Here is a 16,515-nt window from a genome sequence, read left to right as displayed (position 1 = left end):
TCGATCAATATCAGACCTTTGAGTGCAAAAGCAGGTTTAGTCTGAATATTTATAACACAGATGTGTCAAAGGTCATAGGTCACTCACCACAACACGACGACATGATCAGAGCAAGCCAGAGAGAGACGGAGAGCAACACATTCATCCTGGACGAGAGACACAAACTGACTGAGAGAGAGAGAGAGAGGGCGAGAGCGGGGGGGGGGGAGTGTCTACATGGAAACTCTCCAAACAAGAGAGAACTTACAGCCTTTAACGAGCCTCCGCTTTGTGAGTCGGACCCAACAGGCTTTTTAAGATGAGGCCACTGAAAAAAAAGAAAAAAAGTTTATGGGCCTGAATGAGGAGGGTAAAATTCCACAAAACAGTTTGTTTCAGAATTTTCTAATAAATCTATCGGAAGGAACTGCAGGTTAGTGAGGAGAAAAGGTGAAATTTACCAAAAAACCTCACAAATATATGAAAAAAGTAGGAGTCGTCGAGCAGTCAGCGCAGACCAGAGAGCGCCGCAGGTACATGAAACCTGAGGCCAGAGCCTGCACGGATATCAGCCACCCAATCAGGAAGAGTTTGAATTTCTATTTGTATTCTCAGTTGTTATCAGCAGCATATGTTTGTGTTCCTTTTTTCTCTTTAGACCAAACACACGGAGACGAGGAGCAGCAGGTGTGCTCCATCCTGGACCAGGAGCAACCGGAGCCTCCTCAGGTTAAAGATCACAGAGAGGAACCAGAGCAACCCGAGATGAAACTATGGGACTTTCAAACATGCTGTGGTGCAACCCTTGTTCAAGAAACCTGACCTTTGACCCTTCCGCTTTGACTAACTACAGGCAGATCACCAAGTGTCCTTTTTTGTCCAATAATTTGGAACAAGTCGTTTACACCCAGCTGAGGGGCGTCCTGATAAATCTAACATTTTGGAAGTGTTCCAGTCTGGGTTTAAAACAAACCACAGCACTGAATCTGCTCTTTCACAGCTTTTTAAAGGCATATTTTTAGCCGTGGATTCAGGGAACAGTGTTTTTAGATCTAACAGCTGCTTTCAACAGTGGACCATAACGTTCTCATCTCCACAGTCTCGAGACTCTGATCCATGCATTTGTTACCTCTCACCTGGATTATTGTAATTCTCTTTTGAGTGAAATTAGCCCGGCCTTCCTCTCACCTCTACAGCTGGTACAAACCCCGGTGTCAGTGTCCCTTCACCGGCTTCCCGTTCAGGTTTGAATTCATTTATAATTCTTTTATTTGTTGTAAGTCTCTTAATGCTCTTGCCTCTTTTAATTAGTCTGAGGTTGGCTTTTCACCCAGTGTGAGTTTTGTATGTTCCTGTACTTTTTAATGTTTCTTTGGCTCCTGTGTGTTAACTTATAGCTGGTTTATTGTTTTATTCTTTTCTTATATTTTTGTACAGCTGCGCTTGAGAAATAAAGTGAAAGTGAAAGTATGGAAGTCAGCAATGCTCAGGCGCAACAAGAGGAAGAACAAAGGAAGTCTGCACCGTTCGGGGGGAGCGCAGCTCGTAGCGAAGCAGCAGACTGATACCTTCATGGTGACTCATCCAAAGTGAAAAATAGCAACCAGCGTCTTTCTCACAACTCGCGTGTAGCTGAAAACTGCAATAATAAAGGAAGTGAGCACTCAGGAACAACTAAAAATGTAGAGTCAGAGTCTCAAAAGAGACAAAACAGAAGTGAGAATGTAGTAAGAAGCTGGTGTAGTGCTGCCACAAGCTGGAAAATCCTTCAAGGATCAGAGCGAACTGAGGAAACACACAGAGCAGAGGTCCACACTGTATTCCTGCGGCAAAGCTCCAAAAGCAGTGAAACCTTGTTGAACCGCATGAAAACACACATCCTTCAAATTATATAACTTAAAGTTCACACAGGTGAGAATAAACCTGTAAAACTTGTGGGAAAACTCTCGGCTGCAGGTCATCATTAAAAAACACACATGGCTATTTAAACAGGATGTGGCATGAATGATGGACCCGACCATAGATCGCACTTTATTTATTCCGGTTGTTCTCGCCTTCATACACGGCCTCAGCTGTGTCTTACACACAACAACAACCCCAACCTCAGGTCTCAGCACGTTTAATGCAGGGGCGGCGTGATGAGCAGATGGAGCGTGTCAGCTTGCCCCTGCAGCCGCGCCACACCGTACCTTTGTAAAACCTGTGGGAAAAGTCTCGGCTCCAGGTCATCGTTAAAAACACACATGGCTAATCAAACAGGTGAGAAACTGTATGGTTGCAACGTGTGTGGGAAAAGACTCTGTAATAAGTCGATTCTGCGTAAGCACTAAAAGAATCACTCGGGTCTGCGATCGTTTCCTTGCAAAGGCCTCAGAGATCGTTGAAACTGGTGAGCCACATGAGCAGGAGAGAGGCCGTTTCCCCGGGAGGCGTGGGAAAACTTTCACGGACAAGTTCAGCATGAACGCGCATGAGACGAGTCACTGTGGCGAGAGCCAGCACGTCTGTCAGAAACGCTTCGCTCACAGCGGCTCTTTGAACGCCCACGTGAGAAGCAGCGTTTCTTCAGCAGCTTTGAGTAGACGAAATTTTTACCAAATTTTCTGCAGAATTTTGTTCGTTTTTTCCGAACAAATGTGTAGATTTTTTCCATTAACTTTGCCAGTTTTCCTCCTGAATGTAAGATGTGTAAATATTTTTTAAATGTCAGAATTTTGCCCCTTCACGTCAGCTCGACTTTTTTTTTTTTTTGTTTACACTAAAAACTGCTGAATAAGTGATTTTCGATTGGCTGCTGGTTATCAGTTATGATACACACTCGCCCCCAAAGAAGTAGAGTCAGCACATCTTCTTGAATAATCAGTTTATTAATGAATTTAAGGCCACTCTGGACTGTGCAGAATTCATAAGGGGCGCAGAAATAACTCAGTCACATCATCCTCGGTAACTTCACTCTGCGGCTACTGATTTCTATTTTTACATCAGAACGGAGTCGAACTAAAGCAAACGTTTAAGCAGCTTAAAGAATCAAACACATTCACAGGTAGAGGCGGCTTGATACGCTGAAGTCAATGCTCGAAATACAAGTTTCCAGTTCACAACACAGCATGCTTCATATGTTTGAAGTGAGCACTGATATGTATTAAGTTCAGCACTAAGTTGTTCTTGGCCATGCATGCTAACTCCCAGTACAGATACATAGATGATATTATATGAGTGTGTAAGGCCAAAGGTTGAATATGATTTCATAGTAAAGTAATAGTCTTTAAACAACACAGAACACAACAAAACGAAGGTCTTTACGAGCCAAAAAACAAAAATCATCAAAAATGATTCCTGTCCACACACTGTATATAAAAGATGGCAATCTTTTCTAACGACCAGCAGGTGGCTCCAAAGACGGGACTACACTAACATGTAGAGCTGATCGAGGGGACTGACTGCTTCCTGTTCATCTCACCGTACAGAAGCCCGCTGCAGATAATAGACTGTATATAAATGATGGACGGAGCCACTGTGACATCACATCGATCCTTTCCATCAAAAACATTTTTTTATTTTTACTTTAATAAATGTACATGTTGGTTCTGTGGCTGCTCAGAGGTCCGCTCATTTTGGACCGTCACATGAAACAGTAAGTCCACAGATCTCTGCCATCTTTTATATACAGTCTCTGTCCTACACCTAAAAACTACTGTGTGGTCTGTAGTGTTTCTGCGCCGACAGTGTTACACAAATATTTGGACTATATTTTTTTCACAGTTTTTCACACCATCATCATCATCCTCTTTGGTTTTTGTCAATACAACCAGCCACACTGGTGACGACCCCCCCCCCAAACACACACACACACACCCTCTCTCTCTCTCTCAGATCTGTCAGTGGAAGAAACTCAGGCATATGTAGGTCAAAAAGATGACTTATAAAATAAAGGCATAATTTAACAAGAAAATAAACACTTTTCTTGTTCATTTCTACATTTGAGCCATTTCAGTGTTGCTGCATGGTTTGTTAAAAAATAATAATATTCTGCATGCATCATTCAAACTTACATTAGTGTTTTTTCAATTCTGTCTGTTCGTCCAGTTGACCAATTATAATCAAGACTGAGCTAATGTCCGTCCACCTTATTTTGTTGTCTACATAATCTGTATTACATAAAAATTGAATTTGAATTACATGTTCAAACCACATTTTATTTATTTATTTAGTTTAAATTACAAAAATAAATTCACCCCCCCCACACACAACATTTTTGCCGTCCATTCTTGCCTCGTATAAACACTGTTTGAGTGGGTGGCTGCTGATATCTCTGTGGTTAAGTAAAGCAAGTGCCAGTTTCTTCACAAAGATCCTCAAATAATTTGTACCAAAATGACTCAATGTTACAGGAAAAACCTGGAAACTGAATTTCCCACAAGGCCATCATTCAGTGTTCTTGTTTCAGTAATTAAAATAGTTTAAAGGCACCTTAAAGTTACAACATGTAACTACACCTTTCACCACTGGGGGCAGCATTTCACCAGCAAGTGCGACAAGCTGTTCTTTCAACTTCTGACATTTCTATTTAGCTCCATCAACAAGTTCTTTTTAAGGTTGCGGCTCCATCTTGTGGCTTAAATTGGCATTACACTAAAGTGTGTAGCCTTTCTTTAAACACCTCGAAACCTTTTCCACACTACACATGGATGTGTTGTTTTCTCAAAGGTTTAACCATTTTTAAAAACACCAGGATTTACATAAACTACGTCTAATATCTTCCTCTTTCATTGGAATTAATTATTGATTAGTTTTCTTCTAATGTTTGATTAGCTTTATAAATTTGACCATTGAAGTTCATCGTTCCATTGAATTTCCCAGATTTGTGCAGATTGAGGATAATTAGTGTCACATCAAAATTCACTGCATATAAAGCATCAGAGAAAAGAAAAAAAGAGACTCCATTTTGATGCAAAGCTTAACCTCATTTAAATCAGACACAGAAGAGATGAATTCAATCAGAAGACGGCAGACGTACTGAAGTTTAAGGAGATGATGTAAAAGGCTGGAAAAAAAGAGGAGCTGCAACTTCATCTACAGAATGAAATCACTCCTGCTGTACTTCCACAAACTCATCTATAAACTTAAAAAAAGGTCATGGGCAGCACTTGCAGTTTGTCTTTGTAAACTGAAGGTGTTCACAGACAGGTGTGCAGAAGCGAGAACAGACTCCTTTCTTTGCCTTGACTGTGGCAGAAGCACAGAAAACCCCTTTGGTGCTTTGAGAGTTTGACACAGTGCGACTGCTGCTCCTTCAAATCCACCATCCTCGGTAGAGTAAGGTACGAGTGAAAAGACGAGACAAAAAAATAGATTCTAAGGCCTCACACGGTTAAACCAGCGACCACAGCGCTGCAGATATATAAACTCATAGAGTCCAACTGTTAGCCCCGCCCCCCTCTCTCGGTTGCGGCTCCCTCGGAAGAATAAATTAGAGCAGGACCGGAGGAAGCGGCACGTCACTTAGAAGAGCTGAGGATTCAGTTCCTGTTGATCCATCTTTCATAGATTTAGGTGTTTCATCACCCAAGGCGGAGTGAAGCTCGGGCGACAAAACTGAAAGAAGAAAAAAATCTAGAGAAAAAAAACCCCCAACACCTTCATACAGCATGTACTGAAAGGATTATCCGTCTGACGTGAGAGTAGCGAGGACTACTTCTCTTTGAGCTTTTCAGCGACGTCTTTAGCTTCAGCCTTGGGAGCAGGGGCGGGGGTCCGGGGCGGCGGGTGAAGGCCGGCCTCCGTGCCGATGTTCACGGTGATGTTGGTGTAGAGGGGCAGATACTCCCGCGAGATCACCTCGTATTCCACCGTGTTCATCCCGTCCGTCCTCCAGGTCTGACGCGTCTTAGCGAGCATGTTGAACCTGGCAGACACACGAAGCAGACCATCTTTACTCTTCCAGGAGAAACAACACAGCTGCTCCATTACAGCAAAACCATGAGCTCGTTATTTCAAACAAACACTTCCACTTTAAGAGTGCATTAGACAAGTGTCCATAAATGAAACACTTCTTTTTACTGCCAACATGTGAACAGACTGTAATCTGGCTTAAATAAAAACAGCCTGTGGACTCATTTGTAATTTACTCAGGACCATTTTTTCACTAAAATCTAGAAGATGTCTGAAGGTTCATCGTAGTCTAAGGAGCTAGGAAAGAAGAGCGTCTGGACTGCTTTAAGTTTATTTGAAGACATTTCACCTCTCTGTCCTAAAGGTCAAAGGTCACTCCATCGAGGATGCCAACAAGACAGATGTTTGAAAGAGGAGTGAAAGAAGCCATCTACGTCCACGGCCATCTTTGAACGGAGGGCGGGGCTAACGACACCAACTGTGTGCCATCTATAATCCAGTTTTGAGATCGTTCCCAGACGCCTTAACGCCCACTCACATCCTGGGTCAGCTGATCTCAGTAATAGAATAGAATTCAACTTTATTGTCATTGCACATGTCACAGGTACAGGGCAATGAAATGCAGTTTGCATCCATCCAGAAAGTGCTTTAGTCGTGATATAGATATATTACAATATAAATTAGCAATAATAGAGATGTGTAAGTATATTACAGAAATGGGTCTATTATGGTATGTTATAATGTACACAGTGTGAAGTATGTTATGAATATTCTATAACTATAAGTATGTACAGGCTGTAGTGAGTACAAGCTATGTACAGGCTATGAACAGGATATAAATATGAAATAAAAACTATACAGAAATCTGAGAGTAAGTCACATGATGGGTGGTGCACGGTCTCACAATGTGTTCACCTGAAACCTCTGCTGACAATGACCTTTGCCCTGTTTCACACCTTTGCTCATGTGATGAGGCACATGATCAACAGTTGGTCAACGACCCTCTTAAGGGTTAAACACCTGGGACTCACCGTTTACTCGCAGAACTGAAGAAGCTTCTGGGATGAAACATCTTCAAGAAACTTAAAGAAGTCCAGATTCTTTTTTTTTTCTGAGCTCCTTAAACAATCTATAAGATACAGTTTCCAATGCCCTAAAGCTCCAACACTGAACTACAGCAGCTACTTTTAGTTTGCTGATCTACATCAGTATCAGCATTTATAAATGCAACAAATGAAAATGTAAAGGGAGACAGGAGAAACACCCTTCAACCATGTTAGGAATGTTGATGTTGCACAGTTTGATCACCGGAGGGCGCTCTGGAAATACGCACATTTGGAACAACAGCAAAAATGACCAGCTGATCCGAGAAGAGTCGGAAAAGTGTCAAAGTATGGAAATCTGTGTATGACCTGTGTGTCGGAGAGGAGGAGGAAATATATTGGAATGTGGGGTTTTAAATGGTCAAAGATCGATTTCCTCAAAATCTGTATCGTTCAGCTTCTGGACAAAAGTTATTCAATGAAGCTCGTTAACATCAGGCAAAAAACCCCAAAACAAAACAAACCAAACAAAAATAAGCTAACGCTGCGTTAAATGTCACAGAGACACGCAGCATTTTACACCATGGTCATATACATGATGATGCAGTTACATTTCCAGGTAGTTGTGACTTGGCTACACAGCATGTGTCTAACTCTGGTATCTAACTATGTCCAGCGAGACACGTCTGGTCGTTTATGTGCTCAGACTTGAGATCTCGTTATCCCAGTGAGCACTCGGATCGCAGTACCTCTTTGGGTTCACGTCGTTGCCTTTGTCCAGCTTGTGTTTGATCATCTTGTACCGGCCCACCTTCAGTGAAGGACGAGTGATGTACATCCCAGCCAGAGAGACTCTGTGCAGACAAGAAACAAGCGTTAGACCAATTCATCTCCCTCACACCTCCTGATCACTGAGGACACGCACAGCTTTTCCTACATGATTAAGGTTTAAATTCAGGGCTCGGTCACTTTGACTGACAGCTGTATGAACGAGGATAGCCTCGGTCTCCAGTAATGCTTCACTCTGCTGTCTGCCGGGGCTCGTGTCAGCTAATTGGATCTCTGGACCATGTTTGTGCTCTCGGTGACTGTTGGAGAACTCACCTGATCAGTAACAGGTTTCTGCTGTTGCCCCGGACAGTTTATGGATGCAACAGTCCACCAAATGCAATATGACAGAGCCTGCCTCGATCTTTTATGTAGCGCCTACGAGGAACACGGCCCAGTAGGGCTGCTCGATTATGGCAAAAATGATAATCACGATTATTTTCACTGAAATTGAGATCTCGATTATTTGACGATATTTATTTAACAATAACAATGTATTGAATAATGGCTTTAAAGATTGTCAAAAAATAATATAAAATATAGTGTGCAAATACTGATTACAGTGCAAATGTTTGCAATATAAAAAATAAATGAAATGTAAACATCTATGTTTAGTGAACTTCAAAATACTGCACAATATTTGATCCACGTCTGACTCCGCGAACCCAAAATGTTTCCACCAATGTTCCCTCAAATCTTTCATGTGTCTGAGCGAACACACAAACTCCCTGAGCGTCCCTTGGACCACTGTGAGCGACATCAGACGTGTGCACTGTGGTCACGCCAGCATTGAATCCATCCAAGTTACATGGTTTATTAAAATAATCAAATTACAGCATTTACATTTATGTTAGACTACTTTTAATTAACTGCTTTAGCCCACTTACAATGAAAATTTAAAAAATCCTGTTCATGACCTGTGTAGTATGTTAACACTATTGGAAGTAAAAATAACTTGAACTCCAATTTTGAAAACACAACTTTCTTTTCTTTTTTTTATAAAGCTCTGACTTGTATTATGAGTCTGTGGTCTGGGAGAGAGTCTGTAACTCTCTGTCTGCAAAATACAGGATATAATGACCAATGTTGGGCAATTAATTATATAGTTACTACTTCAAAAAAGTAACTCAGTTTGGCAAACAAACTTTTTTGCAGCTATTTTTTTTTTTTTAATGCAGCCAAGGCATTTTTTAAATAAACATTTCAAACTATTTACAGAACAATCAGCTGTTCTGCATCAAATCTGATGCCACACAAATTATTTGTGCCACTCCAAAAACTAATTTCTGTCCACTATGAGATAAAGGAGAACAACAGCCTGATACCTGCAGGCCTGACAGCAGCAGATGTATCACTGCTGTAACACCTGTAACATTCAGCAGCCGCCTCATTGTTCTGACACACACAACAAAACTATTGACTACACTACACACTAACTACACACTAACTACACAAGATTTGCGCTAAACGTCTCAAATCTCTCACATCTCAGAACACCGCCGTCACTCCTAAAACTTCCCCCCGTTTCTTAACAACTAGATGCCACGTTGCCATATCATTTTTTGATTGGTCGACAGTGGTACTTTTATGGAAAGCTCACAGGCTTTCGAGCGTTTTCCTTATAAAACGCCGTTTTTACCGTTTCTTCCTGCAGTAAATATAAACAACGATAGTATTCAGGAAGAAAACCAAACATTGCAGATATTTTTATCATAACTCTGGTTTTACGTGGCCGATCAACACAATTTAAAGTCCACACTTTTTCCGTCAGTTGTTCCGTCTGTCCTGCTCACATCTCCAATGGTTGTACACGTTGCCATTAACGTGGCTTCACTGCACATCAGCCACGCCGCTTTGCTCGCTAAAACACCGGTGTCGGCACATAAGGACGCTGTCATAGCCTGTCAGCGACGTTGATTGGCTGCGTATATACGAATGTGAATCGCATCATTGGCTGGACTATGGGATAAGGTGGCATCGTTCTAATCCCATACGGGAACAGCCAGTCACTTACTGACTAACACTGTAAAACTGAATTGTTAAAGTTTTAATTTTAATTTCAATTCAGGTTAGATTTTTTCTGTGCGCAGAGACCGTGCCAGCAGTGCGCAATTGCACACGTGCGCAGCTTAGAGGGAACATTGGTTTCCACACCACTGAAGTCGTTTTACCTCTTTTCAACCAACGGCATTCTTTCTTCAGCAGCCATTATCCTCTCCTCTACAAATAACTTCTGCTTAGCTTTCCGAGCTTCCCTCGGGTCCTCTTAATTGTTGTGACGCGTGTTCGAAACGCAGAGAAGTGCGCTCGATTTGCCACACGGAGCAGCGCGAGAGTAAAGCACGAGGGAGGTGCTAATAATCGGCTCAGTCAATGATCGTTGAAAACCCAGATCGTAATCTAGATTAAAATTCAATTAACTGAGCAGCCCTACGGCTCAGACTGAAACTGTGAATCACACTTAAATGATCCTCACCTGACTCCAATGTCGTCGTCCTCGCCGCCCCAGCCCCAGTAATTGTTGGGGAAACCATTCATTTTAAGGTAGTGCAGGGGCGTCAGAGCTGACACGCCTCCAAAATACATCTTGTATGGAAGCCTGGAGAGGGTTAGGATTAGAAAACGACAAATCAAAAGAGAAATAAAGAACATCAGGGTTTTATTATTAGTTTCTATGCTGTTCAGACAGGTTAGAATATATGCCAAGTGTGTGGAAGGAGGACTTGGAAACTGAACTCTGGCATTTAAATAATAAAAAACATGCAGCTTCTGCAGAGTCGCCGGCTCATGCAGCAAACACACAGAAGCTAAAGGAGCAGTTTCACTGAGGCAAGTTTATTTCTGTAATTTAAAACTACAGCAGTGGACACAAATGCATCAAGGAAAATGTTCATAGATAAAATTCAAGTGAACATAAAAGCAAATCAACAGTAAACGTGAGGTGGAGCTCGAGTAAAACATCCTGGAGGTCAGAGAGACGTGATCAGAGAACCTTTAACCAGAGTTTACATTAATGACCATCAGGCTGTCTCCACCTCCAGTAGGAACTTTAACAACCCAGCACATCTGTCCAGCAGAGAAACATCTGCACTCTGTTTATTTCTCACCTGCACTGTTCCCTTCACTTCAGATTAAAATAGTTTTGTCAGTTTTTATTCACTCATTAAGTTACTTTTGTTTCCTTATTTTGCTTTATTATGTTGATTGAACCATTTTACCACAGAGCCACTTTATCCTGTTATATCCAACCATTTCCTCAGTGTTTCATTTAGATTCACTTTTACTTTAATACATTTCACTTCATTTTAGACGACACGTTTTTCGTTACAGAGCTCTTTAACACATCAATTATTACATATAGAAAAATTACATTTACAATAAGGTTTATTGTATTTTACAATTCTGCTGCTTTATTTGGTTTATTATATTTCAAATATTTGTTTTTCTAATGCAACTTTTTATATAACCGACTTCATTGAACTCTTTATTATGTCACAGTGTATTTTTATTTATTTTCTCAAGTTACTCTAATCAACTCATTTTGTGTCAGGACATTTTATCTGAATTTATTTTGTTTTAACATCTAAATGTGTTACTGAGCCCAGCGTTACACTCTGGAGAAAAAGAAAATGACGACAACAGCAGGATCGAACACATTAGCGCCTACATTTGGTTCGCCACGTTTCCCATTAGGTCACAGTACCGGGTAGAGGTACTTTTTTAGTACCTGCTCTCTCGGGGTCCCCCAAGCAAACCGAGCAGGTACTAAAATGTGACGTTGTCAGATTGCATGCCACCAATTGGCTGGTCAGTAGTGTCACTTGATGAGCCACGAGAGCGTCATGAAACCTCCATTTTTGAAACCCAGCAACGAGGGGAACGGCTACAAAAACAACGCCGTGTTCTCCGAGTCTGATGAAAAGCCACAGACCGAGCAGCAGGTATATCGTCGCCTCGACGTCCACTTTTTTGTAGCGCTCGTGTCGCATACTAATTACGTCGCAGGACGCTCGGACGTGTCGCTATGAGGACAACCATGCACGTTAGGTAGTACCGGATTGTAGTGGAAAACCAGTCGTACTAATGGAAAAGGGGCCAAACTGAAGGACAAATGAGGGCTGTCTGAAAAGGTCTGTGGACTTTTCCTGTTGGTTGGTTTATACTTGTATGAAAATAAAATATTGCCCACTCACAGGACTGCTTTCATACAGCACTTCATTCTACATCTTGCACTGAAACCACGGCATGTATCGGCCGTTCTCAGACATACTTGTAGCCGAACTTGTCCATGGCGATGGCCGCGTGCTTAGGGTTCGAGTCACAGACGTAAGTATTCCGGTCGTCTTCTGGAATGAGGTCCACATCATGGAAGAAGAGACAGTCCCAGTCCTCCTCCTTCATGGCCTCCCGGAAACCAGCGTTCATCAGCTTGGCTCTGTTAAAGGTGTAGTTTCCAGCCTGCAGAGCAGACAAAAATGTTTCATGGTCACGTGAAGAAACAAGTTTAAACTGAATATTTGTGTAAATGAAAAACACAAAGTCAGATGTTTTCACTCAAAGAAGGAAGCACAACAGACTTTAACAGGTCAAATTTTCAGCCACAGAAAACTATGTTTGCACTAAACAGGGATTAGTGAGGTGAACTTTAAAAGCATTTCAGGGACTTGGTGTGAAAAATAGTCTCATCTTTGCATGGAACAAGCAACCAATCAGAAGACTGTTACCTAAAAGGAGGAGGAGCCTGTTTCAGACAGGATGAACTGACGTGCTGCACTAAGCCCTGCTGGAGAATCCAAGAACAAAGATGGAGCTGGAGAGATTTTTCAGTTCAAGTGGAGTCATAAGCACCGCCCTCAAGCTAGTGCAGTCCTATTGCTGGGACCAAACCCAGATTTTATTTTTATATAAACTTGTACACAGGCAGTCCCATTGAGACCCAACGTCTCATTTCCAAGAGAGACCTGATGGAGCGACAAATCCAACGACGTCCTGAGACGGCAGGCCATGACTAAACTGTCTGTGTAACATGTACTCTGATAAACCATAGGGCAATAAACCAGAACTACAAATAAGAGATCTGCTGTAAAACCTGTGCCACATCACATCTGGTCACCCAGCTGTGACCTGTGCAGCCAGAAATGTCTCTATGAACAGAACAGGAGCCGCTAAGTATTCAAAACTGGAGAAATTCTCTTTCCCAAGTTTTGCTACCAGCACATTAAACACACGTTTAACAGCAGTCTGTCAGAATGTGACTGAATCCAGCTGAGCAAAACTAATGAAAATATGATTTATGAAAGTCTTTAACTGAAAATCATCATAGACAGAGAGTGCGATGGTACGATCCAGCTCAAGAGGTGCAGGAGATAAAGAGCTGAGGGTGAAACATCAGTGAGCTTTAAACAGATTAAACGTCTGAGCTGCTTCAGATTTCTTATCATCCAACATGCACATCCAGTGACCACACACCAGAGGGCACTCTTCATCAAGCATCAAGTAGTGTATCACTTCAGATAGACAATAAAAACTCTCATTACTCCCAATATTATAAATCTAAACATTAACACAAAGACAATGAAATTAATTTCTAACCACCTCCTGAATTTGAGTGTAAAGTAGAAATGATAGAAACCTGGTGGATGACGTAAATGCCATATGTGAGCTGCTGCCGCTGCAGGAAGGGATGCAGGTAGTAGAGCAGGAACTTAAGGTGGTGCTCTCGGTGTCTGTGGGGAATGATGATGGCCGTGCGATGCCTCGCCACACAGTCCGGCGGCCTGTATCGTCCGCCGCGGACCACCAGCGGATTCTTCCTCTCAACCTCAGCCAGACTGAGGCGTGACGGGAAGCTGACGTGGATCGGCCCTCCTGTGGGAAGAAGTTATTACATCCAAGAATGAATATAGTTAATGGAGAGAAAGCAAATGATGTGGTCAGGGTATGAGAGCCATCCTCTGATTGTGACATCAAGACATCAAGTGCTCCAAGGAAAAGCTTTAAAAGCACAAAGTCAGACGTGTTTGTAATGTAGAGATCGGTTTGACAATCCTGCATCACCTCGCTCTGATCGTCCAGCCCCCCGTGTGAGGTGAGGGGGAAAATTGGGAAAGAAAAAAAAATACAAAGAAAAGAAATTTGCAAACAAATTTGCCACTATATTAAAAACAGATAAACAGTATTAATCAAGGTTAAGCTGATGTTTGTCTTTTTAAACCACGTCACTCCAACACCTGCTGAGATCACGTGAACAGGTGGTGGGTTACAGACGCAGGTGTGTGCCGTCTACTCAGGTTAATAGGAGCTTTATATTTGTGCTTTCAAAGAAACTAAATACAAATAAAACCGGCTCTCATATTCCAAGCCGACCCATTCAGCTGTTTCAGTAAAGGAACCTGAGCTGCTCAAACCTCCAGCAGGTTTCGGTTGTCTTTGCGTTACCGTGACGAACATCTTTGTTTTTTCTTTAAGTCTTTATCTTCCCTCATATCAATTCATGGTCTTTAAGTTGTTTCAAATGACTGAATAAACATGCAGCGGGATTCTGGAACAGAGCTAACAGAAGAGTTAACGTAAGCAGAGAACAGTCAGGGCTCATAGTCAAAGCTTCCTGGTACAAAGAGCAGTTTTGAAGAATTCGCTTTTACATCAAATCCTGGCAAAGACGGACCATAAAAGACCTCTTCAGGTGGAAAACTGTCACAAGCTTTGTGGTGCCTTCACACCAAACCCGAAGCAAAGTTTTCACACGGTGCGAAAGAGCTCAGTGACGTGGTTTGATGGCAGCTGGAGCCGTATGGTTGGTATCATTTACGTTTATTGTTCACACGTCATTTACACAGAGCCAACACGGCTGTCAGCATTTTTACCTCCACTGCACTGAAATGTCCCCACAAAAGCATTTGCTTTTAAAGGAAGGAGAAAAATCACTGAAATATGACGTGCAAGACGAAATTTAAGGCGTGCTCACTTGATGACATCAACTCACATGAAGAGTTGTTGTAGCTGATGGAAACTTTCCCCCACAGCAGGTGATGGAAAAAGGGTGGAGAAGGTCATGACTCTTCTGCTGCGTCATGTTCTTAAAGATGATTAATGGACACAAACTTAGCACCATAAAAGCAGCGACTGTGCTACACCCTTTACACACTAAGATCACACAGGCGTGCCCCTCCCCCAGCCTGTTGGTGTTAGTGATCAAACGCAGATCATTTCCCATATATCAGACATAGAGACACCGTTTCAGTGTCTGCAGAAACATTTAAACATTTTTAAAGAGGTCAGAGTGAAATATGAGAAAAGTATTTGGCTTATATCCATAAGGACAATTAAGAAAATAGTAACAAAAGTGAACTGGAGGTAATAAAACTCACTTTTGTTACCATCCACGGCACGCTCAGGAAAGCTGACTACAGATCAACTGTAGAGTCAGAGTTTGTGTACTGGCTTCATCTGAACGGTAACTTCATCAAAGTGTTTGTAAGCTGAGCTGAGCCGGGTCAATCTCATCCAATCTCACAGGTATTTTGATGTTAGTTAGTCTGAATTTATTTTACTTCCATGTCTGCAATTTCTCTGAAATGAGCCAAAAATCTGAGAAACGAACCACACAAAGAGCATGCCGAGAAAAGTTTGAACTATTTTTATATAAAATCTGAAACCAGCTGCATGATTTCAGGCTAAAAGCTAAAAAGCAGTCAGAAACCAAGTGTTACATCACGGATAATAAATATGATTTTAAAGGGAGAACATTTAAATTGAATATTTGGTTAGGCTCTGAGCCCGTGTGTGGGACGTTTTTGATTTATTTTTTTGTTTAATATGACCCTGAATATTTTTCTCATCATACTTGCACCCTCTATATCACTCACTGGATTTATGTTCACTTTCCTTCTGTAGTTTTTTTTTCTTGAAGATACTGTCAAAGGAACCAATAGAAACATACTGACAATGTGTGAGACAGAGGCTGCTCTGAAGTGGCTCAACGTTGCCCTGAGGCCGTCCACAGTTTGGGTTGGAATGCAGGAGAAACGTTTTTTGGCACTTATTGTTGGACTGCGCTAAAAATCTGGTTGTTGGCCCGTGTTAATGGCACACAGCTGGGAGTAAATAAGCTTTTATTCTTTATTCTACTCATTTCCACTTTTTAAATGTATTTTTATTTATTTAATTAGACTTTATTAACAGTTTTTTAACGAGTCAGTTCTGTCTGAAACAAGCAGTTTTGGCTCAGCTCCATTTAAGCCAACTTTCTTCTGATTGGTTGCCCCTTGAAAACAGAAGGTTTGTGCAGCAGGTAAGTTTTTCTTCTGTGTTTGATCATATCAGGAATATCAACTCAATGACATCATACAGAGCCGAGAGCAGTCAGAACTGTAAAACTGCGTGATTAGAGCTTTTAGCTCACAGGTAGAGCTGGACGATATAAGATTTTTTCATATCACGATGTGTTTTTTTCATTTCAGGCGATAACGATATATATCACGATATAAGCCAAATAACTATATTTGTAAGATTTAAATGTGCCGTTGCTCACAAGTAAAATGTGAAATAATTAGCAGCTTGTTTTAATTAAAAAATTTATTTCCCATAATAAGTTCAACAGGGTAGATGTACTTAAGGAACATGAGACTTCAGTTTCAGATAAAGGCAAATATTGTAAACTACACAAAAGGCAGCCACTAAAGCGTTTAAGTTTCAAAATAGAACAAACAAAACAGACTAAATTGTCAATTCCACTTAGAAACAAAATATTAATTCTAAAAATAAATCTTAG

At 41.5% G+C, this 16,515-nt stretch overlaps 1 protein-coding gene and 1 long non-coding RNA gene across 6 annotated transcripts in view; one reads left to right on the top strand and one right to left on the bottom strand.

The window, feature by feature from the left end:
- Positions 1–202: 202 nt before the first annotated feature.
- On the top strand, positions 203–3,299 carry LOC112848203 (uncharacterized). Its single transcript, XR_003222196.1, has 2 exons — positions 203–1,223; positions 1,417–3,299. It is a non-coding gene; the product is annotated as an uncharacterized LOC112848203 (long non-coding RNA).
- si:dkey-199f5.8 (beta-1,4-galactosyltransferase 3) overlaps positions 3,169–16,515 on the bottom strand; it is a 27,149-nt gene continuing 13,802 nt past the window's right edge. For all 5 annotated transcript variants that reach the window (XM_013275044.3, XM_025911521.1, XM_013275046.3 and 2 more), the window contains 5 exons: positions 13,375–13,610; positions 12,013–12,200; positions 10,219–10,341; positions 7,664–7,768; positions 3,169–5,884 (listed from right to left, as the gene is read on the bottom strand). In XM_013275044.3, the coding sequence (XP_013130498.1) occupies positions 5,671–5,884; positions 7,664–7,768; positions 10,219–10,341; positions 12,013–12,200; positions 13,375–13,610 (866 nt within the window). In that variant the 3' untranslated portion in view covers positions 3,169–5,670. The remainder of the gene's footprint in view (positions 5,885–7,663; positions 7,769–10,218; positions 10,342–12,012; positions 12,201–13,374; positions 13,611–16,515) is intronic.

Source organism: Oreochromis niloticus, linkage group LG11 (genome assembly GCF_001858045.2).
Source record: "Oreochromis niloticus isolate F11D_XX linkage group LG11, O_niloticus_UMD_NMBU, whole genome shotgun sequence".
NCBI classification, from domain to species: domain Eukaryota; kingdom Metazoa; phylum Chordata; class Actinopteri; order Cichliformes; family Cichlidae; genus Oreochromis; species Oreochromis niloticus.
Note: the sequence above shows the minus strand (reverse complement) of the source record. Positions and strands in the feature narration are given on the sequence as shown.